Source organism: Trachurus japonicus, chromosome 17, assembly GCF_045865225.1.
Source record: "Trachurus japonicus isolate A0001 chromosome 17, Traja_1.0".
NCBI classification, from domain to species: Eukaryota; Metazoa; Chordata; class Actinopteri; order Carangiformes; family Carangidae; genus Trachurus; species Trachurus japonicus.
The window spans coordinates 32,522,756-32,546,820 of NC_140923.1; the positions used below are offsets into that span (position 1 = coordinate 32,522,756).

Consider the following 24,065-nt stretch of genomic DNA (forward strand, 5'->3'; position numbering starts at 1 on the left):
TGACTTTAATTATTGATGAATGAAAACATGAGTCTGTCTTGCGCCGGTCAAAGAATTTCACGGTGCGCACGGAGGCTCATAAATGTAGTGTGAAAACGCTTCGCTTTTCCAAAACTCCTTGTTGTCCCTTTAACATGAAACACACAGTTAAGTAGGCTATTTTGATTGATGGTTCTCATGTCAAGTAGAATTTCTTATCTTAGCTTCAAGATGTAAATTCATCAGACCTATTGATATCAGCCTATAGTTACAGTAAATTCTGTAGCAGGCTATGCAATAACACATGCTAACATAATGCATGATGTGTGTCATTATGACACAGCTCTTAGGCCATAACACATTGACGGAAATACAGCCCAGTTAAAAATAATATAGTGGGACAGTGGGGATGGATGGACTTAAATGTCATGCTGGTTGGATTGGTCAGGTGCACCCAGCACTTACGCACCAAATTCCAGCTCAGCCTACCAGGGCAGGACCTGAGGTAAGTCGTTAAATAACAATGAGTCAAGATGATACATGTACACTGCTGAACTTTCATGAAAAGTGGGGGGGAAATAACCAGTATAAAAAGATTTAGCTAGTCATACTGAGAGACATTGGCTACATGATTTTATGAGTCTGCAAACATGGTGCATGAGAAAGAGTCTGGCTACATTCAGAGACACACACTGTGTAAGGTCACCTTTGGCATCCGGGTTGTGACTCATTCATCAGCGGGGGAAAGGTTAGGCTACATGCTTCTGTGAAAGTGCATGTCAGCCATGATCATTCTTTACTCAAGGCTGAATGGTGTGCATCCCATCCTGTATTTAGTCAACATGTCACATCTCATCTGTGTGTGCGTGTGTCTCAGCTGTGTCTCACCCGTGTGGGCTTCGCGTGAGAACACAGTGTGACCCAGTGAATGTGGACTCAATATTGTATGTCCACGTCTGCACTTCGCGACGAACGCAGGACGTATGAGTGTGCGTGTGTGGAAGTATATCCATTATTCCTCCTCACGCACCTCGGGCTGCTGTGTGTCAGACGAGCCCAGATCACAGGGAACACCTCATGTTTCTGTGTGTCGCATCAGACAGCAGCAAATCTCAGATGACAGAGAAGCACAGAGAAAAATAAGTCCATGAAACATTAAGCAGAAGCTTCCCTGGAGGTGACTGTTATTCATATACATACATCTCCAACCGAAGGCTTATCAAATGTGGCATGTCTGCTACCGCTTTTTGAATGGCTACCTCAGCCCTATGCAGTGAGCTTAACCACAAGCTCATGGGAATGGGACTTCAGCGACAGTGGGTTTACTGAGGGTAAAGCATGGCCGAATTGATTTCAAGTGGCTGCCAACGTCTTATCTGCTTTTTGCTAAGCACCCTGCTAAACGGCCCTGTCAGGATGCCATTGTAGCCTGACCCATGAAGAAGATTTAACCGCTCCTAAATCACAACTACAAGTGCATTTATTGTGATGTCCAACAACTGGAAGGAAGTGGAGGAGATTGGACTGTAGAAAATATGAGTGGTGCAATTTAAGGAAAAGAGAGGGAAATGAGCAGTAGCCTAACAGTCATGAAGAAGGCGGAGGGAGGGGATGGGAGAATCTATGACAGAAATTGTAAATCCGCATTTAATGCCGCGGTCTCAAATGGTATCCGCAGAACATCAAAGAAACCCCCCCCTACTCCCCTCTCACAAAAATCTAAGAAAGCAAAGCACTCAGAGGATTATTCTCCTCCAATCGCATACACTCACACTGACGGGATCCTCCACTCCTCATTGACTCCCCCCCCTCCCACACTGAGGCGGAGAAGTAGGCATGGTGAGAGAAAAAGAGAGAGAGAGCTATAGGAAGGAGGAGGTAGAGGAGGGTGAGAGCAGTGGGAGAAAAAAATAGTTCAATGTGTGAGTCAATCAATATTAAAGTGTGGAGAAAAAGGGGAATTAAAGTAGAAACCAGGTAATGGAAAGATGGTAGGAGAAAGTGAAGGTTAGAGGGTTTGCCCTTTAAAAGGACAGGTGAGCATTCAGGGCCGATGAGAACTGGCACTTCCAAGGTTTTAACCCCAAACTCAAAAACAAACACACACACACACACACACACACATGTGAATGAACCTGTTCTCTTGATACTGACCAGTTATACATATTCACATGAAGCAAACTGCAAATGCTTCACTGTGTCACCTGAAAAACTACATTAGTACAGACTAAAGGTATCAGGGAGTGACAGTATAGCCCAGCCTTGGCTAGCATGGTTAGCACGTTAACAAGTGATGAGAGAGAGTTGTCACCAAGGGGCAGTTGTCGGTCTGAGAAGTGAAGCTCACTTCCGCGTTCAAAATACTGCAATCCCCTCGGCTTCCTCTGGGGGCTGGTGTCAGAAGGCAGCATTCTCCATAGACCCCCATGTTAAAATCGCCGACTTTACATCCTCAATAAACATGATCAAAGCCTGGTGTCAGAACGTTTTTTGGTCCCAATCGATAGTTTCTACCCCTGCACACACTCTGAGGAGGGTGAACCTTTTTTTTTAACTCCACCCTTTTACTATTATTAGGTTAAAATTCTGGCCAATTAACTGAAACGTTGAGTGACAGGTCCGGAGCGGTCCGTGGACAGCTGCTTCGAGGCCAGTGGGCGGGTTCTCCGCCGGTAAATCCAACATGGCGCTGTTCAGGCCGCCATATTTGAGTCACAAAAACGACTCCCCAAAACCAATGGGTGACGTCACAGATGCTACGTCCATATTTTTTACAGTGTATGGTTGTCATCAGTGGAGGAAGCTCTCTGCAAGCAAAGGAACACTAAGTCCGATACTGACCGGTCACATTTGTAAGGAAACTGCTGTAAATGCTTAAGTTTACAATGAAGAAATAGGCAAAACTTACAAATAGAAAGGCTGCTGATGCAGTGTTCACACAGAGTTGTGGGACCAACAAGAGACACATTTAGTTGTAACAGTAAACAAAATCAAAGCAACAGAAGGCGAGACATCTTGATTTTTAATCTGTGCCAGATATTTCCCTCAATGCAATTCCACGAGAACAGCATCATTTTGTTTGACCCTTCATGCTAGGCAAACAGCCATCATCCATCCATCCATCCATTAGCTATAGTGCTTATCTGTGTAGGGTCACAGGGGAGAGCTCGAGTCAAACCCATGTACAGGTCAACAGTCTATCCTATAGAGACAAACAACTTCACTATAAATTTAGAGTCGTCAGTCAACCTACTGTAGGTTTTTGGATCGTGGGAGGAAGCTGGAGAACCTGGAGTGAAGCCATGCAGGCAGAGGGAGAACATTCAATCTCCACCCACAAAAACCCAAGGCTTGGTAATCGAATCAACAACCTTCTTGGAGGTGACAGCGCTCAAACACCTGAAATGTTCTCAGACACAGTTTCATTATAAAGCCAATGGACTCAGGTGAAAATGTTTCGACATGAAAGAAAAGACCTATTGGATCTAAAACATAAAGAGACGATTGAAAATGAGAGAAGGAATAATCAGAAAGATGTGGAGTCCAATAGTTAAAGCAGTGGTTCCCAACCTTTTTTGGCTTGTGACCCCATTTTGACGTCGCAAATTTCTGCTGACCCCGTGATCACGTCGCCGTTTATCAAGATGCGCCAGCTCAGATATTTTTATATGCTGCATTTCATTTGAACTCGATTTATAACCAAGAAAGTGAAAGTACAGAATACAGTTGTTTAAGATTGTGAGTGGTGTTTTTAATCCCTTTCGGCCATGTATTGTATTATTTGATGATGAAGTGTGATGATGATGATTTAAATTGACATGCCCGAAATAAACAAATTGATTGATTGATTGATTAATCATAATTTAAAAAAGAATAATAATTAGTTAACAAAATATTTTTATCAGTAATTTTGTTTTTTTCAATTACATTTCAGGTGACCCCATTTGAATTCCAGGCGACCCCACGTGGGGTCCCAACCCCAAGGTTGAAAAACACTGAGTTAATGTATTTATAGTGTTAGAAAGCCATCTGCCAAAAGACTGGACTAATTTCTCCTGAAGAGTGAATACACTAATAGTAAGTAAGGCAGACACGCCACCTGTAAACTAAAATAAGAAAACATATACAGTATACAGTACACAACAGCACACTGAGAATATTCAGCCCATAACAGACCACGGATAAAAACAGAGTGCCTGGGAAAAGAGGATTGCAACTCTGCATTTACAGATAATCTTTGGGACGAGGCATGGCAAAGAGAAACCTAGGAATTCTGTTAACAAAATGAAGGAGAAAAAAAAAAGAGCATCAGGCACGCTTATCTCTGAAAGGCTCCTGCTACCCAACCGGGTCAGATGAATAAAGAGGTTTTAACCTAATTTTTCACATCCACCACCACTCTGACCGTGCCTGACCACAGCCAGAGACAGTGTGTGTGTAAAAGTAAATAGAATTAATCCAGTTTCTCGACTTGGAAAAAAAAAAACACAGCTGGAACCATTCGATAAATGCCTTTGGCTGAGGCAGCACATCAAAAGATCCTGTCTTCAAACACATTTTTAGTCAGTTCTTTTTCTTTTCTCTTTTTGTCATTGAAAACACTTCAAATGTTCACTACAAAAACAGCCAGAACATTTAACTGGAATATTCTTTGTTTCAGTCTAACAAGTGCATTTAATAGGAGAACACAAAGGGGATAATAAGGATGGCGGCTTCAGCGGCTCTGTGGCGGTGAAAAAACAGCAGACAAAGGCAAATAAGCTGGCATGGTGGAAAGCAGTGTTAGCCCTTGAAATAATTTACTGACATTGTGAGTAATGACTCATCACATGGAAACTGATGGTGATGTAGATCAGAAAACTCACTGTAGGTTTAGGCAAAGATTACACTGCCCCCTGCTGCACAAAGCAGCAACACACTTACATAAGAGAGGTTACTAGAGTTTAGCTCTCCGCTACCTGCAGTCCTGAGCAAAATAGCTATTTTTTGTTGTTGTTGAGTATTCCTACCCAAAATTACTGTCTAATGAAAATTTAAATGTCTACCTGCATTTTAATAGTGCACAGCTGTGACTGCGACACACTGTAACCTTTCTAAAGGTTGAGAGAAATGAACCATTTGCCCCCCAAAAATCTGTGCAAAAATCACTCAGCCAATCAGAGGAAGATACATGAATGTCAGTGGCACTTAAAAGATGTTACACCACCGTCTTCTGTGAACCATCAGTCTGTGAGCAGCCATGTTGGTTTTCTGTGGTGAACCCTGTTGTGTCTCCAATTTTTATGCAACATCACTGTCTTTACTAATCAACTAGAGCTCGTTCTCCTGTAAATTAAACCCTCCACACATCTGGTCCACCACGATACACAGATAATACAAGCAGGAAATATTATAGAACATCATCCAAGTCCTGCTACTGACAACTATCAGTAGCAGTTTCAATGAATCATGTTAATTCCAGCTATATAGATTTATTATTTTTTTTTTTTACAATTCAAAGAATCATGTCTAACCCTGTAACTATGTAAATGTACTTTTCCTGTTACCTACTGGTCCTCCGTCTTTATGGACTTTTTATGTTAATTTGTTGTATTGTTTTGGGGACTACAGATGTAATTTAGCACATGTGCTAAATCCGGTGTATTTACCGTGGGTACTCTAGCACTCACTGTCCATTAATATGCATTGTCCCGACTAAATAAACACATAAAGTAAAGTAAGTAAGCAGGGTGGGTGGGGTGTTAATTGTCAGGGTCACTTACAGAACATTCCTGAGACTGGCCCCTGGCCTGGGGGAGAGGAGGGTCTCATTGACCAGCTCAGTGTACTTGAGTCAAGTGGGTACTCGCAGCTCTCAGGAGGGTCTGCACTACACTCAAATCCACCCGGGTCCTTAATTTTAATTTTCCTTTGATAGCACTCGAAGCGTCACTTGGAATATGAATGAAAGTGTTGAAAAGTAAGTCGACAATTCTCTCACACCGACCGGTCGCACTTCAGATGATGAGAAGGGCAGCAGCTTCAGGAGAGAGTATGCCGTTTCAAACCTGAGGCTAAAATCTTTAATTAGACAGTTACATAATGGAAATTAAACCCATCAGTATTTATTTTTTAAAAACACAGTGTACTATTTCTTTCAAGGTTGAGTGCATGGCCTCTGCATGTAAGTATATTCTATACTGTAGGTATTGTATAATAAACTCACATTTTCCCTCAAGTCTGTTCATCTTATGAGTAAAAGCTCTTCTCTTTTCTTCCTGCTTCACTGAATCAATAACTATAGAGGCATTATGCCCATATGTATGCCTGTTACATGGCTCTATCTGTCCACTTAAAGATACTTGCTGATACTTTGATACAGTATGTCTTGTCTTCTAAGTACGTCCACTTTGCTGTGCCATCAACCGTCATTTGAAAATAGTTTCTGTGCTTTTACTCTGAAGGTGAAACTGAAAGAAATAACAGTCCTCTGTTGGTCCTTGAAAGTCTGATGCGACTCTCTGGTAGAAGATTTACTTTGAAGAGAAGGAAAGATAGAAGAGCGAGACATCTCTTGTTAAATTTTTAGGTCAAACAAATGAGAAAAGCTTTAATTGTAAGCTGGGAAGACATTTCTTTGACTTCAAGTATAACAAATAAAAAAAGGTATGACAAGAACAAAACAGAGAACATGAACAGAAAACTGAAACAGTGAGAGTGAAGTCTTATTTTGGAGCTGAAAGCTGCCTGTGGCTGCAAAAATTAACATCCATCCCCTTTTGCAAAGAGTTTTGCAGTGAGTGAGAGGGAAGACCAAGTGGAGTCTCTTTTCTTGTGTCAGACTGGACCTGACAGAGCGACGTTTACCCTGAACGAGCTTTTCTCTGTTTTCCTGCTCATGATGTCCTCTATAGTAGAGATGGGTAACGGTTCACTCTTGTCCCTCTTTGGGGCTTGAAGTAAGTCCACCACCGCACAGCTGGGCTTGGGACGCTGGCGTCTCAATGTCCGTTTCTCCGCCCGGGTCTTAGGCGGAGGGAGGCCGTCACAGATTCGCGAGCAGGCTGTGGTGATGCCACAGAAGGAGGGGTCGTCCGAATGCGACGACCCCTCGGAGCTGCCCTCTGACGGCGAGTCTCTGAAGGTGGGTTGAAGTAACCTTTTTGTCAGGGGCTTGGGGTTTGTGGTGATAGGCACGCCGTTACATATAACAGCTCCATTACTCAGTCCTGGAGCGGCATGAAGAGAGGGTTTCAGAGTCTCCACTTTCTCCATGGGTTTGATCTTACGACGTCTCCTCTGTGGGTAGAAAGGAAACATGAACTGTTAATCATTTACAGCCGGTATTTTAAATCTATTTTTAACATCAATAGTCTGTAGTACAACACACCCTTCTATTCGCTGGACAAAGACTGTGCATCTCCTCTGGGTGCAGCACTTCTGGGCCTGTGAGCCAAAAAATGAGATGATTTCATACCAAGAGAAGCAGTAATTACATCTGGACTGGTTGGCTGTTACCCAATATATAGGAAATCAATTAGTATTATTACAGTGATAACACTTAAAGTAGCACAACTCTACCTTCAGTGGTGGCTAACTGGAATGACTCAGAGTGGATCAGTGGGTAGGACGCACTCCGCTTCAAGCCCGTCTCATCGCAGGAAGAGAACTGCCTGTTAAGGAGACAGTAATAATGGTTGAGGGGATGTGGCTGCGTATAGCACCTTTTATTAAGACAACAGCCGCAGCCGTGGGATCACTTAGGATTCCGGCTGCGACATCCTTGATGAATTATCCTATCAATAAACTGGTTTAATGAGTGGAAGCCATTCAAGGCACTGTCACTTCTCACCACTTGCTGTAATAGCCCATTTAGAGGTGCCAATCTACTTCTTCACATCTGCCGTCGTCGCTGCTCAACCCTCACCCATATACAGTGGGAACTGAAAGTATTCAGACCCCCTTCAATTTCTCACCATTTGTTATGTTGTAGCTTTATGTTAAAATCAATCAAATTATTTTTTTTTTTCTCATCAATGTACACTTGACCACCCCATAATGACAGCACAAATCCAGAATTTTTGAAATTTTTGCAAATTAAAGCGACTACGAGGAGTTTCGGAAAGCAAAATGTTTTCACACTACATTTCCCATGAGCCTCCGCTCAATTTTAATCAATTTGCAAACATTTCTAAAATTCTGATTCTTTTTTTTTTTTTTTTTGATTTTAACAGAAAGTTGCAACATGACAAATGGTGAAAAACTGAAGGTGGTCTGAATACTTTCCACCCCCTCCCCATCTCTCTCTTTGTAGTTGTTTCCGTCTTCCTTTCCTGCAGAAACATTTGTTGACCTACCTTTCGGGGCAGCAGTAGGTGTAGCTCTTGGGCATGGGTGACTCTGGTTCTGTGGCTGGAGGGATAGCGGAGATGCGGCAGCGGTTGGCACAAAGCATCAGGCCGAGGCACACGCACAGCGCCAGAGACAGCAGCAGGTAGTTCTGCCTGTCTGACACCTGGGAGAAACATCGGCAATTATACCAACAGCTAAACAGTGGCAACATCTGATATAACAAATTAAGAGACACACATACTATATGAAAATGCAAAGCACATATTCACATGTGTAGTTCAGGAGTTGAATCAGAGGTTAGATGAGACGTTTCTCAGACTAATGCGCCATGCAAAGCACTGGTGCGTCCTAATGACGTGGTACCAGAATAATTGACTGAATTCACTCCATTCAATCCTCAGCTGAAAAACGTGTGATTACAGATGAAGGCTTTGAGCCTGAGGTGCTGTATCTACCTCGCTCTGCAGCTGGCTGACTCTGACAGACAGGTTGAGAACCAGCTGAGTCACATTCTCCAGCTGACCCTGGAGCAGCTGAATGGACTCAGTCTGACGCAGGTCCTGTGGGAGAAAAGGACAGCGTATTAAACAAACAACCACACACACTGATTCAGATTTTGCATTACTGAACTAGTATGGAGAGATATCATTAAGAATTTTAAAGAACAATCTTTAAGATACATTTGTGATAGTGTTTTGCTGTAAAACCGAATATTCAATATGATATACAGTCAATAATCATTCATCTGCAGTCGTCAGTCTTCACTCTTGCTGAAAGTCTACAGTAATATTGACCTGCTGTGTTTGTCTCCACAAGCTCCTGGCTTTTTAGATGCTAAATTCACCACAACGTTCTTCAGCAATTCTCCAATTTTGTCTGTCTGCCAATTGGTTTTGGTGTTGGTGTTAGCACACTGTGCTAAAAACAGCTGTGTGTTGCTGCTGGAAACAGGCTGATAAAAAGAACAGTGAGAATGAACTAAACCAGCAGAGGTGTGGGCTACAAACCAGAAACAACTGGCTAAAAGAAGATAAAATGCTCTGCTGAATCTAGTGACAATTGTCACAATGAGATGTGTTTTCACACTTCTCAGCCATTTGACATTCTGCCAATACCAATTTTTTTTTTGATTAGTGCAGTTTGAAGCGGAAAGCAGAAAGCTTTTGGAAAAATATAAAATGGCAACCCGAGGCAACAATCAACTCTCAACTGCATTTTGTCCATGGAAACTGTCTGGTCTTAAAGGGATAGTTCAACATTTTGGCAAATTGGCCCATTCGAGGCAAATGCAGAGACTGCTTGCTGAAAAACTGCTCTCGACAGGAACGTGTATCAGCGGTTTTGCATGAATTTACCTCTAAAACAACTCTGTCTGGTAACGTTCTGTTATTATCTCATAGTGTGGTGAATGTGCAGCTCACAGCTTGTCCACCAGAGCGTTTTGGAGTTGTTGGATTGTGTATTTGATGAGTTTGATGAGGGAAACCAAGAAATCCCATGAGCCTCCGTAGCGTAGCTCTGAGCAGCTCGTGGCTCTCCTCCGCCTTTCTAAAAATAGCTTGCACCGATAATTAATGGTAATGAACCTACTCCTAAGACTATAGGGATTATGGCAATGGGCGAAAATGTTGAACGATCCCTTTAACGTTTGTTTTGCTCACCTGCTCCTCTGCTATCCTGGACGTGTTCTGGAGTTTAATGATGGTTTTGTTGAAAGCCTTCTGCATCTCCTCCATCTGCTTCCGATACCTTAAATCAAAAATGATAATAATCATCAATAAAAATCAATCAATTTCACCCTAAACTCAGTCCACACATGAAGAACGCTGCTCTCCTCCTGTGTCTCCATCCCTCACCTCTGACTGAGCTGCTCCAGGTAGCGCCCGCTCAGCGACATGTTCATCTCCAGGGCCTTGATGCGGTTGTTGAGTCTCATGAACACGGACTCCTTCTGGCTGGAGCCGTGCACCAGGTTGCCATTCTGCTCGGTGCCGTTGGGCGTCTCTGCATAGATGTCTGAGAGGGACGGTGAGCCAGGTGAGGGCGGAGACGTTGGAGAAGGGGGACGAGGCAGATGACCGTTGCCCGCTGACGGTGTAGTTATGTCTTCAAGGAGATCCTCAGATTTAGTCTCCGTGATGACCGGGGGGCCACCAGTGGGCTCAAGCTCTGTGAGGGTGTCAGGAGCAGGGTGGGGCAGCTCTGTGGAGGCCGTGTTGCTTTCAGGTACAGTCGGCGGGTCAGGGTGATGGTCTACATGAGGGGAGGTGGTGGGAAGGAGAACCTGAGACTGATCGGTTTTATCTGGGATTTGGACGGGGGTGCTTATTTCTAATTGAGAAACGTCAAAATTGGGTTTATCCTCAGTTGATTCCACAGAGACATCATCCGGTGTGTCACTGGGTTTCACACCGACGGAGCTGCTGAGAGACACTGCAGGCTCAGTATGCTTCTCCACAGCCGGTACATCCTGGCTCTTTTCTGGCCTAAGCTCTTTCACCGTTTCCTCAGAAGACGGCGGCGGCGGCGTCTCCACAATAGGAGTGGGTTTGGCGGCAGATGAATCGGTGGCACTGGGTTTGGGGAGGCTCGAGGTTTGACTGGGCTCCAGCACAGGAGGTTGGGACACAGACTCTTTATGCCTTTCTATCGTGCTCCCTGGAGGCTGTGGTGCTTCTGATGGGCTGGCTCCGCTCTCTGGCTCCTGCTCAGAAGCTTGTTCTTTTTCACGGAGCTGATGTATCTCGCTGGGGTGCAGCTGAGGTTCGGGGCAGGCGGAGGGGGGCGGGGGTAGGTGCCAAGTGGGTGTTTGGATGGGAGGAATTGTTTGCCCACTGTCTGTTGTTTGGCATTTCCTCTTTTTGGAGAGCAGGGCTGAACACTGCTGATGGAGATATTCCTGGAGGGAAGCTGCGCAAGAGCAGGAAGAAGAAAATGAAGGAAGGAGCGAACAGTCATTTAGATTTTCATGTTCCCGCTTGTCTTTTTCGTCCTCTGACTCCTCCTCCTTATCCAAAAGGCGGATAGTAGAGCTGATGGGTTCTTCCTCGTCTTTCTCTAGAGGAATGACAACTTGGTCCTCCACTGGGGGGAGCTCTTGTTTACTTGTATCAGCATCAAGTGTCTCTGACACAGGGGTCTCTGCAGAGGGGTCTGCAGTTGTAGGGATGTCAGGGTCTGGTGAGATCTCTACCTCCTCAGAGTCTGGACTAGAATGGAAGATATACAATATAGTGCATGTTGAATACAGAAAACATAGACAACAATACAAAACACACAAAAAAACATTATCTTATATTATACAGTATCTGCAGAGCAACCTCACTGTCTTTGACTCAGTTTTTAATTGAAAACAAGAACATTTTCTCAGTATAGTCCCCATGTACATTTTTGTATGTTGTATGATGTGCAATTCATGTATGTGAATTAGTGTATTTTTGTTTTGCAGTTTGGCTGTGTCTGTGCTGTATGCTTCGTTGTTTGTTTTTGTGAAGTCAATAAAATATATTGCAAAAAAAGAAAAAAGAAAAATCCATCCTTCAAACATGTTCATTTGTAGATCTACAGGGTGTGATTTTAAAGGAAAAACAGAAGGAAGTCTAATTACACTTTACAAAACAATTGCAAACCATTTCACACACTGTCTGCATCACAACCACCTGGTCAATATAACTAAGAATGAAGCCAGTTAATTAAAAAAAACAGAGATCGGCTCAAAGGTCAGAGAACTAGCTTCAACAAGAGTTTGTAGCGCATCCTTCATTAGCGAGCCTGCGTTCTTCTTTCCTTGAATATTTTGTATGTCCACCTTTATTTTTGAAGACGGACTAAACCCATCATGTCACAGATGACACCAGTTTTGCACAAATTTGTGAGAGAGATGTTCTGACTGTGACTCTTCACAGATTACTTTTTTCAGCCGCACATCGCTGGAGGGTTCTTGTCGCCAGTTTTCGCCATACAACATCTGACAACTCAAACAAATTCATTTTGGTTTCATCTGACCAAAGACTGTGCTGACAGCATTTACTTTGATCTTGCTGTAAGTAAGGATTTTCTTCTTGAAAGCCACCAATAGAGGTTGACCTTCTGTAATGTCTTTCGCATTGTCTGATCAGTCACCGGAACAGCAGTTTCTACAGATAACTCTTGTTCGAAATGAGAAACGCATCAGTTTCTCAATGAAATGCTGCATGAATAACATACTGTGCACAGTCGCTATGTCATTTGTTATTTGAAATATGGTTTGTTTCTGATGCCGTCTGCTTGAAAGTCTGACAATCTACTGTAGGTTTTTATTTGTTGGTGCATTTCCTTACCATGTGGAGAACCCAGGCCAAACCTAGCAGACCTGTGGCTCACACAGGTTATTTACTGTTATCACACTCCCTGAGGATATCACAGGTTAACTGACCTTTGTTGCCGTTTGTCGCAATATGAGTGATATTGGCAGCAGGCACTCACCCTGATGTAAGATCTTTAGTGGTGGTTTGGGTGGTGGTTTCAAGCTCCACTGATGGCTCAGTCACGTTCACTTCATGAGATGAAATGTTGCCTAGGCAATGTAAATAATGAATAAAACATTAAGTTTAATGCACAAATTATTACTAATCACAGATGGGAAACGGACGAGAGCCGAAGCATCCGGCTTACTGTGCTGGTCATACCTTGCATGTCCGAGCTTCCACCCAGAACATTAACAGCGATGTTATTGACCATGTTCAAAATTACATCTAAGGAGAAAAAGCAACACATGAATGCAGTAATACACGTCATCTGAACGCAGTAGAAATCCCTTTTAGCCAGACTTACCCTTGGCTGATCCAATCAGATTCTTGGATAACTTGACTTCACCAGCTGCATATCCAGGGGGATAATCTGAAGGAAGCAGCGTCCATAATTAAATCAGTCCCACAGCAACAGGACACTAATTAATACGAGTTTGAAAGCAGCTTCATTTCCGTAAACAGATCATGAAAAATGATGCATACGAATAACGTGTATCTTGCGTGTTGTAATGCGTCTTTCCAACTGTATCAACTACAGTGAATGAATTTTCCAGTTCTTACCCACGTCATCATCCTGATCGTCAGGCCTTTCTGAGGGATCAGCTATCTCCTCGTACTCTTCCACCATACTCGTGCCAAAGACCCTGACACAAAAATGACATCAAGAATCATTCTATAACCAAACTCAGACAGGAGGAAACTCTCATCTGTTTTTGCAGCAACTTGAAAGAAGTCAACGCGCAAATCTTCAAATAGCTTCTGAGGGATCGAGCACCGTACTGAAAACATACAACAAAGGAAAGTCATCTAATAAATGTTCCCTCATCTCAGCATGAGGCATTTTTGAACACAGGCAACTAACTTGTTTTTAGATTTCCTTTGATGGTGCTCCTAAAACCGCACCACGTACACAATATGCTTGTGTGCAAGCCTCCGCCAGATTTATATTAACATTTCGCAGAAGTGGACTGACAGCAGCAGCAGCGGCGGCGGCTAACGTATGAATCAGCTCCACTTGTTCCCAGTAAAGGCTTAATGGTCTGGTAAATGTGAGCTCAAACACCTTGACCACATGCCAAACATTATATAATATCACTTGACACCACTAGAGCTCATACAGTATGTAACAAGCCATCATCTGGAAAACACACGCTTCAGGCCGAATGGTTTAATTAAAGTTGATTCAGTAACAGAGAAACGTTTAATATACAGCAAAGACATACACCTCACATACACACGCGATAAAACCACATGTGCATGGACTAGCACCATTTTGAATAACCATTATTGGTTAATCTAAGATTTAAAAAAAATCTCACTTCCTTTTTACCAGCTTTTCAAAGTAAAACCTAACATAAAAATTATAATCAGAATCACAATCAGAAAACCTTTATTGTCCCCTGCAAAAAGCAGTGGAAATTTTTCTTATACGTGTGCATAAAAGAAACATAAGTTAAGAAAAACACAATTTAACACAACATGAAACAAACAACGAATAGATACAGAATATAGTTTTAATTATAGTTTTATATTTACGTACCTTATGAGACTGAGTGGACAGAAGTGTTCAGAGCCAAAGTGAGAGAGCAGCTCGACCTACAAAAATGCATGAAATATGTGTTGTATTATACCAAACATAAATTAACCCTTGCAGTAGTTGTGTTATGATCAAACAGCAAAGCCGTGATTTTTTTTCTTGTAATATTATGACAGTGAGTTAAAAGGATTGATCAATGGGCTGATTGACAGTGAGTTATTCGGTGAGGAAACATCTGAATGAGATTGATCATTTGACAGAATCTATCTGAATTAAATCCAGGTTACTGGGTACTGATTTGTGCGTTATCAAATGTTCATTAATGTATGTGCAACATGAAATGTCGTAAAGGAATGTTTCTTGACGTTATGATGGGTTAGCAGCTAGCGTAGCAGGTTAGATCCAGTTCTGTTTAAAGCTGACCACACCACTATAACAAAAGTGAAACAAAATATGTTCCCCTCCATTTTAGTTATTAAATTCACTCCACCATAGACCACTACAAGAAATGGAGGCTAACCTTTATGTACTTGGTGAACATCTGAAGCAAGAGAAACAGAAAAAGGAGAGAAGGAATTAAGGAAATTTATACATGCATTCACAAGAGGAACAAATAGTGAGTGTTGCTTTTATGCAAAATGAGACCATTGTGTCTTGACATCTGGTCATTTTAGTCTAGAAAATCAAAAACTTTCCAAACTAGTCGAGAAATCTTTTACATCTGCTGCTGTAAAAATATTAACAACGCTAAAATACACTTAAGTTAACCAACATAACTGACTTTACACAAACACATTACATACTGTACAGAAGTAAAGACAGTCAACACATTCTCATAATAGTCATTTTATGAGACAGAGAATGGCCTTGTGGCACTATAGGAGCCAACACTTCCTTTCATTTAGAATCAGAGAGACAGTGTGAAGGAACAGCCCTCCTAACAGTACGTGAAATATTCAACTGCATTAAAAGAGGACAACAAATCCTTCACTCTGCATTTCCATAGAATTAAAGGTAGGGCTGGAGATCCTATTCTGGAGCATTTTTCTTTTACAAAATAGTTTGAAATCCTCTTCACACTCCGATTGCAACCAATTTATTAAATGCTTTTTCACAAAAATGAAACAAGTCAGTCACCTGTGGGACGGACAATCCTGTAAGAAAAACCATCCAATCATCGTGAATGCGATGATTGGATGTTTCTTTTTTTACAGGATTTTCCATGAAGTCAATTGGATCGTGATGTGTCAATCAAATTGCCGTCTCTCTCCCTCCCTCCTCTGTGCGTACTGCTCTTCGTGCACTAATCGCGTGCATGATCAGAGTCTTTAACGAGTTACGACCGTTGAAAAGACAACAACAGTAACCCAATGTAAGCTTTATGCTGGGTGGTTTATTATGATCTTAGGTGTTTTCTTTCACCTGAATGAGCCATGAGAAAAAGCTGGAGGAAAATAAGCGATGCTGCATAGTGACACACGTCAGTAGCGCGGAAAGCCGCGTCGCTCACAGTGGAATTACATCGACACCCTCACGGCTTCACCTTGATGGTGAACCCAGCGTTCAACAAGCCCTGCGTGTCCCTGTGCTCTGGAGGCGGAAAGGGACTTAGACTTTTGACTTGTGTATTTTCAAAATGTGGCCTGCTAGAACCGTTTTCCAGGATCTCCAACACTACCTTTAAGAAAGGCAAAGACGTAATGAGGCTAGGGGGGAAAAAAATGAAGCTCACCTTCACATATTTAGCATAAAGATGCTCATCTAAAGGGAAGCTCTGGACTGTGCGTTCATCTCTGGCGTGGAAGGTTCCCAACTTTAACCATTTATTTGTTGGGTATCTGGAGGAGAAAGTTTATACAACAGTCAGTTCAGTGGCCTTGATGCCATGGTTACAGTTTGGTGTCATTAGACATTATGTCACACAAGGTCCTTTGGTGGCTTTGAGCACTTAGACATGCTCCCACATTTACTTTGCATTAATATTTATACAGTTAGCATTAACAAGCTGCCAACTGTTAGAGCTCTGCTTGATATCCAGATTAACAGACATCGCATAACAGAAATGTTTCCATACTGCATTACATTTAGTAGCTGCACAACATACCTATCGCTAATTGAGACCAGAAAGTCTTTGGGGGTCGAGGAAAAGAGTTCAAAATTAGCGATGTCCAGCTGCTTCACCTGGATGGGCTCACAGAGCTCAATGATGAACCTGAGAGACAGAAGCAAAACACAGAATGGAAAAATGGACCTCAGATGTAGATTAAAAGAAAGTGTTTAAAGTTTGTGGGTAATACGACAATACGACGTACCAGATTTTATTGCTGCAGGGGTTTAGCATGTACAGGTCCATGTTCTCCTTCAATATGGATGAAGTGCTCTGTATGAAACAAATCAGTATTTTTCAGCATGCAACAAAACAACAAATTATATATAGACATAAAAACATTCTAAATAAATAAAGATAAATGTTACCTTAGCCTCTGGGTTAGAGCCGAGGATCTTGGCTCCACATTCCACTGAGGCGTAGTTATTGAAGTTCTTCTGGACCTTCTTCACTGTGTGACACCCCCCGTTGTTAGAGGTGTGAGTCGACTGAGCTGTGAAGGAAAAACATGGCAAAGCATTAAAATAAGGTTTTTACATCCCTGATTGATATGAAACAGCTGTTTGGTTTGAGCAGGATCTTACTCTTCTCTTTCTCCACCTCCATCATCTTCCGCTTCCACTCATCAAAAGTGGGGATGTCCTCGGGGTCTTTGCTGCTCACGCTGGAATCTGTGTCTGCGGTACCTGGGGAACTCCGGTCCTGTCAAGGATAATGAGAAAATGAAAGTTGGGTCACTTCCTCTGGCGGGAGAGGAAAAATAGTTCACACTGTGGCTCCACTGAGTTCCTCACCTGCTCTTCCAACACGTGTGATTTGTTGGCCTCCAGGTGCTGTGGGCTGGGGCTGGTTGGAGAACCCAGAGAAGGGTCCGTGTGGGTTTTGGTACCTGCAGTGTGAACATTGGACGTGTTCTCCAGAACTATAGGAGGACTGCTGTGGAAACACAAACGCATTGTTGTCTTGTTCCAGGCCGCCTTGACAGCAATGCAAAAGAAATGTTGACGTGTTTTTTTTCCAGGCTACAGTAATAGCAATACCTACCTATCATTGTCATATGGGTTTGTTTCATCTTCACAGTCAGGAGGGAGGTCAGATTCAGGGATCTCGGGTACAGCTACATCAGATGCTTCATCTGAAACACTAAAATGAAAAAACAATGTAACCCTTTAATAATATTTTCAGTTGTAAGGACACATCAAGCAATCATTTAGAAAAAAAAACGTGTTCCTTTTTTTTGTAAACAAATGTCTAATAGACTGAATATTACAAAAGAGAGAGAAAGAAAAAGGTAAGAAAAAAAAAACATTTTGAGTTTACCTATCTGGGATGCTGTCTTGTAGATTGAGGATGCTGGGATTGTCTTTAAGCTCAGCAGCAACACCAGAGTCTGGGTCAGGGGATGGGAGCAGGGCAGCTGAATCCTGTTCATGAATGACAGAGGTTTCATGATGCTGATTTTCTGAGCTCGGCTCAGGTTTGGGTTCAGACTGTAAAATTTCCTTGTCTGCCTCTGCAGTGGACTCCACTTCAAAGGCCTAATGGAAAAACAGAAAGAGAGTTGAGCTGTCGAGGGAAACGTTGAAGCAGTTAGCCCATTAGCCCGAGCTGCACTGACCAACCAAACACTTAAAGCTTGAAATGTTCCAGGAACGATCAATAAAAAAACAACTGGATGAAATGAAATATCTGATTTCTTCTCCAGGTCTGAAACTCATGCACTGCTCAAGAAGCAACCGAATGCTAAAAAAAAAAAAAAGGTTGTGTGCTTGAATTAATACGTTCATTAAGCGAGTGCCCCTGCACAGAACCCATTTGCAGTATTACACTGGGATTTGAATGTCCCAAACCAGCGGTTTTAATTTGTATCAGAGGAAGAACTGTACCTCAGGATGTTGTTCTTTATTATCCACATCCTGTGCTGTCTGCTCCTCCTTTGGTTGATTATCCTCTAGCAACAGCTCATTTTCAGACAAGGGCTGGGCAGGTAAACCCCAGCTCTCCTCAACCTGAAGAATATCACACACACACACACACACACACATATATGTATGTAGCACAAACACCCAAATTGCGTGACAAATTTGCAAATGTTGTGAATCTGATAAGTGTGGTTAGGCTGTTGGTTTCCTGTGTGTTAAATAAACTTCAAATGGATAGTTCAACATTTTGGCGAATTCGCCTATTGTCATAATCCCTATAGTCATTGGAGTAGGTTCATTACCTTTACTTATCAGTGCATGTTGTTTTGAGATCTGCGGGGCAGAGACGTGAGCTGCTCAGCGAACACAATGGAGGTGAATGGTACAGGTCCCCTGTTCCTCATCAAATACACAATCCAACAGCGGCAAAACGCTCTCATGGAGAAGTTGTGACCTGCACATTCACCACACTATGATATAATCATGTATAATTATTAACATTAAGATACATGAAGCAACTACTCGGAACTACTTGCGCTTTTGAAATCACTCCACCCAGCAGCTGTATGTGTGTAGTTTCGGCTATGCATTTGCCTTGAAAACAACAATTTCATAGCGTGGTGAATGTGCAGGTCACAGCTTGTCCATGAGAGCGTTTTGGAGTTGTTGGATTGTGTATTTGATGAGTTTGATGAGGGACAGGGGACCTGTACCGTTCACCTCCATTGTGTTCACTGAGCTGCTCATGTCTCTGCCCTGCAGATACATGATGTTGTGTATGGTCCCATGAGTGTTCACATTCAGCAGCTAGTGAAACCCCAGGGGAATGAGGCAGGTTACAGCATAGCAGTACACAACTGCTGCTACCTGAGGAGACTTTCCCTCCGTCTCTTCCTCCGAACTGACGTCCTGTGAGGTTTCGGGCCCCTGGGTCTCCTGGTTCCACTCCGTGCCAACAACATAGCAACTAGGGTACCTACGAAGCAAAGGGAGGATCAGTCAGCATCATAATAACATTGAGTCAATTTGTCTGAATATGGGTCACTTGATAACACATTTAGGAAAATGTTCTGGCATCCAAACAGAAAACTAAGATTATAGCTGCTTGGCTCTTGAGCCGAGCACCCTGAACATTTTATTTCATTGGAGTGAGTCAGAGACAGAGGACGTTGCGTTACAGTGTCACAGCGTGACGCAGTGAAAAAGTCCAGGTGGCATGTGCCCCAGCACAGACCATTTATCTTATCTGCATGCATACACACACCTCAGACACGTTGCATATTACTCAACGTGACTGTAGTGCATAAACAAAATCAACTAAAACGAAACCCGTGATTACTATTTGAATACAGTATGTTGATTTTTTGTCACTCTTTCACAACTTTGTCATCTGAAACCTGTTGTATCTGTCACCAGTGTAGTAAAAAAAACAAACTGTGGTTAAAATACCGAACAAGTAATGTTTACTTCTATTTTTTTCAGTTTTCTCTTTGTAGGAAGTGTTGAGCTTCTGAAACCCTACTCTTTTGTTCCAAACGCTACAGTTGTGTTGTGTGACACTGAGCCAGGAAAGGAGGTCTGGGTCACAGTGACTATCTGTACTCATGGCAGGGAAACAACAACAATTAGCAGTAACGAGACTTTAAATAACCACATCAATGTCATGTTCCAGTGGGGGACAAGGTCTCCCTGCTCCAGTATCAAAGGCCGCACTCCAACAGTGACTGCAACTTGTCAACAATCCAGGCTATTATCTGGATCTGATTCAGGATTCCAGGTCAAGTTCTTTACTTGGCTGGCTCGACGGCTTTGTTGGTCTGACTTGAGGGGCCAGACTAGTTACTGTTGTTTAGTGAACAACAGAGCATTTGTTTTCTAATTGAATGTCGGCGGCTGCCATAATGTAAATCCCAAAGGAGCTAGAGTGGTCTTAAGGCACCGTTTGCTAAATAATTAACTAACTGGCTACACACAACGAGTTAAAGCAGCTGACTTTGTATTCAAAGTGGTAGGAAATGATAGAGTTGACCATAGATACAAGATGAGTTTGTAATGGAATGGGTGTTCTGTGTGTTGGAGAACCTTATGTGCTCTCTCCACTCATTTTTCAATGAAGCATCTGATAAAATAAAATAAACTTTAAACTGACAGCAAACTGACAGAGCAGATGGGATACGTAGGAGTGGACTGTCCATTATACACGCCTCCAGTGAGAGCAAAGATCACATGTGTCAACTCATAAACACTGTCCTTGGACACACCTGTCTGACAGGTGACTCACATGAATGTAACAAACGATGCATCATTGATTACTCCACATTTTCATTTGCTAATAAGATCAGTACATCATGATACATGACTCCACCCATTTGACCGGTAATTATGACTTCATACACTGAAGAAATCCCTAGCATCGTGACATACTGTATCATGATACATCCTCTAGTAACATGTTAATATTGAGGCATCAGCATATTGTAACTTGTTAGGGAAATGCTTGTACTGGCAAAATTACTGTCACATAACGAGTTACCCTTTCATTCCCAGGCCTTTATGTTTAGGCACATCATTAGTGTTCTGTTCATAGAGGTGGCCGTGGTAGATAAAGTGTACCATCCCAGATTAAAGGTTTGATTCTATATCACAATATCAACAATTAATTGAAAAGAAGTCCATGTTTAGAATGGATGGGCCAGGAGTGGCTGTTATTTGCTAATCCAGCAAAAAATAAATATATGACAAAAGAATGTATTTAAAGGTCCAGTGTGTAATATTTGTCAAGGTTTATTGGCAAAATCTGAATATACTACCAATGAATATGTATTTGTTTAAGTGTATAATCGAATCGCTAAAATAAAATCTGTTTGGTTCTCATAGACTTATAATTCTTCTTATAGCAAGGGTCTTGCTTAGAGGGTGTTGCCATCTTGCACCGCCATGTTTGTATAGAATGGAAAATCCAGCCAACCAGAGAGCATGTTCATAAACAATAGAATTATTTAATAGATAGCCTAATAAATAATAGAGTCGGAATGCTAGATGTCACTGTTTTCCCCTCATTTTACACACTGGACCTTTAATGACATTCAGTTTGTGAGGTTTCATCTAGGGAAAGAAAAGCATGGATGAAAACAACAAAGTCCCTCCAGACAGAGTCCCAGTAGACAGTTCCAGTTAGTCAGCATTCACCACACAGGGCCGAGGAGCTGTTACACCCAAATGTTAACCAACCGCTGTTTATGTTATTAGTAACACACACCTGAGCCTGTGGCATGTCTGACACCTGAATCAAAGTCTGTTAACATCATGTCATGCTAGCTGGCAAACTTTCAACACCTCATTAAGACTTTATAATCAACTCAAATGCTGAGTGTTGACATTAAAGCACAAAGATACTATCACTCAAAGCTTCCCTGCAAAAATGACAGCTGATGAAAGTAGGCCAGGTCAACATCACTAACAAAGATCTTAATACCACATTACATCATGTCACCCTCCCCTTCCACTCTGTATGAAGATGAACACATTACCCAGTGGTGAGTATTATGTGCTGTGACTATCCTCCACCATCATGGCTTGAGCCCATAATCATCATCCCGCATAATCTCTCTCTCTCTGCTGCCTTCCCGTGTCTCTCAGATTGACACAGACCTTACAACCTCCAGCTTTCAAGAAGCAGCTGACGTGAAAGGCCCGTAATCCTGTCAAGAGCTGATGAACCAAAGCTGTGTAACCTCAGCTAACGTCAGCGCTGTCCACGGTGCGTGGGGGGTCCGTGGGAATCAAACGGTCACCGCTGTAACTACAGCTGACCCAGTGGAAACCTTGCTGTTGTTTACAGTCAGGCGTTATAACCTCATTTCACAGTTGTAAGCCTCTTCTCAAAACAGATCCACACACAGGCGGTCACATTTAAGGTTAAACTACAGATTCAGCTTCTAATTTAAATGACATATAACCGTATTTAGTATCTTAGTTGGCAACTTGTTTACCTAGCAGGGTTGAACCTAGTGGTCAACAACTTGTGCTAACTCCCAACACTGACAACAAGTCAGGAGTCAGCCAGGTGCCACATCACAGCGATGTGAACGATAGCTAACGTTAGTTAGCCGAGTTAACGCGCCCTAACGCACAGTAACATCAGTCACACACTTCTCACGGCGTTTTAACTTGTGAAATGAAAGCACTCCGCTTCAAACGGGACAACATTTAGCCAACTTACCGACAGACTACAGCTACACATAGCCACACTGACACAACTCGCCATAACAGTGGTGTCATCTTCATCCCTCTTCTCCTGCCGCCGGGACAGACATCGTCGTCGCCGGACTCAGAAATAGCGTCGTGTCCTTTCAGTCAACGGTGACGGATATTATTTCATCTGCTGTCAACTCGGTCACTCTGGTGTTCAGCCGCTTCGCTGCTGGAGTGTGATGCTAGCCGCTGTCATCCACTCAACCTGCTGCTACCGACTGTCATGTCCCTACGTGTCTGTCGTCCAATGGAGAGGCAGAGAGGCCGTTGCGCAGTTCAAACCCGGTGTGTTTGGGAAGCGCTCGTTTCACACACCGGCGTGACCCGAGTGGGTGGAGTTTGTCGTGGTGAGGCGCTTAAAACCGGGCAAGACAGCAAAGTCCTTCATATTCTCACATATTTAACTTTCTTTTGATACATTTTGTAACCACATACTTTATTAAATGCCCTGTCTGAACAACACCAACGCATCGCGGATATCTTACATTCACACTAGGAGGTTGACTGTTTGTAAATGGTAAACGTACCGTAGGCTAGTTGTGCAAGTCAAACCGTTCATCACACTAATTTGTTAGGGACCAGTGTGATGTATATGCTATGCCATGTTGTCCAATTGTGTATTTGGCCTCCGGCCTTTTCCACTTTTTTGTGAACGCCAAACATGGATGTAATGTTGTGCTAATATCACTAGAGGGCGCCCTCTAATCACCTCAGCAGCATTTGTAAAGCGCTAATAAGATGAGTTGGTTGAAACTTGGATGGAAGCATGTGAACATGGCAGATGGCATTGAGGTAACTAGTCTACAAAATCCAACTAGACCTTTGCTGCCATCGTGTGGCAGGTCGTGTATTCATGCTTTTCCTCAGTAATCCCAGTGGTTGCATATTTTTAGCATGCTGTGTGCACTGTATTCTATTCAAAGAAGAAAAAACTGTCATCACACATGAACTGAATGAATACTGTATTTACTTGGCAGTACATGCAGGCAACATTTGATCCCCAGAACATCAAATCGACAACAGATGAAGTATTTAAGCTGTTTCAGTGTCACTTCATATATTTAATATACTTCATATATTTAATGCACATTTAACATAGCAGATGTTGAGCTTGTAGGCTACATATAAAATTCAAAGTGTCACTTTAGATGTGGATATTAAACTGTCAAAGATGACTTCCGATTATGCATAAAGATAGGGTTTAGATTTAATATCAAGTTTGCTTTGGTCTTGAAGTAGTAATAATTCGTTATTACATAGTAACAATACAACATACATTTGGCTGTTTGTAGCCTACAATATGCTATTTCAGAATTTGCTATTAAATTATTGTATGTGACTTGTCGGCAATGTACCCAGCAAGAATACCTTATTAATAATAATAAAAAGGTAAGCAGCCCCTAGCGAACACTTATTTGCTGCTCTCT

The 24,065-nt window shown here is 42.4% G+C and overlaps 1 protein-coding gene across 4 annotated transcripts; it reads right to left on the bottom strand.

Moving 5' to 3' along the window:
• Positions 1 to 6,549: 6,549 nt before the first annotated feature.
• On the bottom strand, positions 6,550 to 22,862 carry LOC146971122 (SUN domain-containing ossification factor). 4 transcript variants are annotated; one of them, XM_085805193.1, is made up of 24 exons: positions 22,607 to 22,862; positions 19,252 to 19,360; positions 18,349 to 18,471; positions 17,783 to 18,000; positions 17,507 to 17,605; positions 17,257 to 17,398; positions 17,047 to 17,164; positions 16,831 to 16,955; positions 16,668 to 16,735; positions 16,460 to 16,567; positions 16,088 to 16,193; positions 14,876 to 14,896; positions 14,359 to 14,414; positions 13,380 to 13,462; positions 13,123 to 13,188; positions 12,978 to 13,043; positions 12,775 to 12,865; positions 10,167 to 11,519; positions 9,972 to 10,059; positions 8,766 to 8,870; positions 8,316 to 8,473; positions 7,540 to 7,631; positions 7,349 to 7,404; positions 6,550 to 7,257 (listed from the first exon to the last, which is right to left on the bottom strand). In XM_085805193.1, the coding sequence occupies exons 1-24, from the start codon at positions 22,669 to 22,671 to the stop codon at positions 6,796 to 6,798; spliced, it is 3,978 nt and encodes a 1,325-aa protein (XP_085661319.1). In that variant the 5' UTR covers positions 22,672 to 22,862; the 3' UTR covers positions 6,550 to 6,795. The 4 variants fall into 4 exon arrangements, with proteins under 4 accessions (XP_085661319.1, XP_085661318.1, XP_085661321.1 ...); XM_085805192.1 differs by having other exon boundaries at positions 18,349 to 18,465; positions 19,240 to 19,360; XM_085805195.1 differs by lacking the exon at positions 14,876 to 14,896.
• Between the last annotated feature and the right edge of the window lie 1,203 nt (positions 22,863 to 24,065).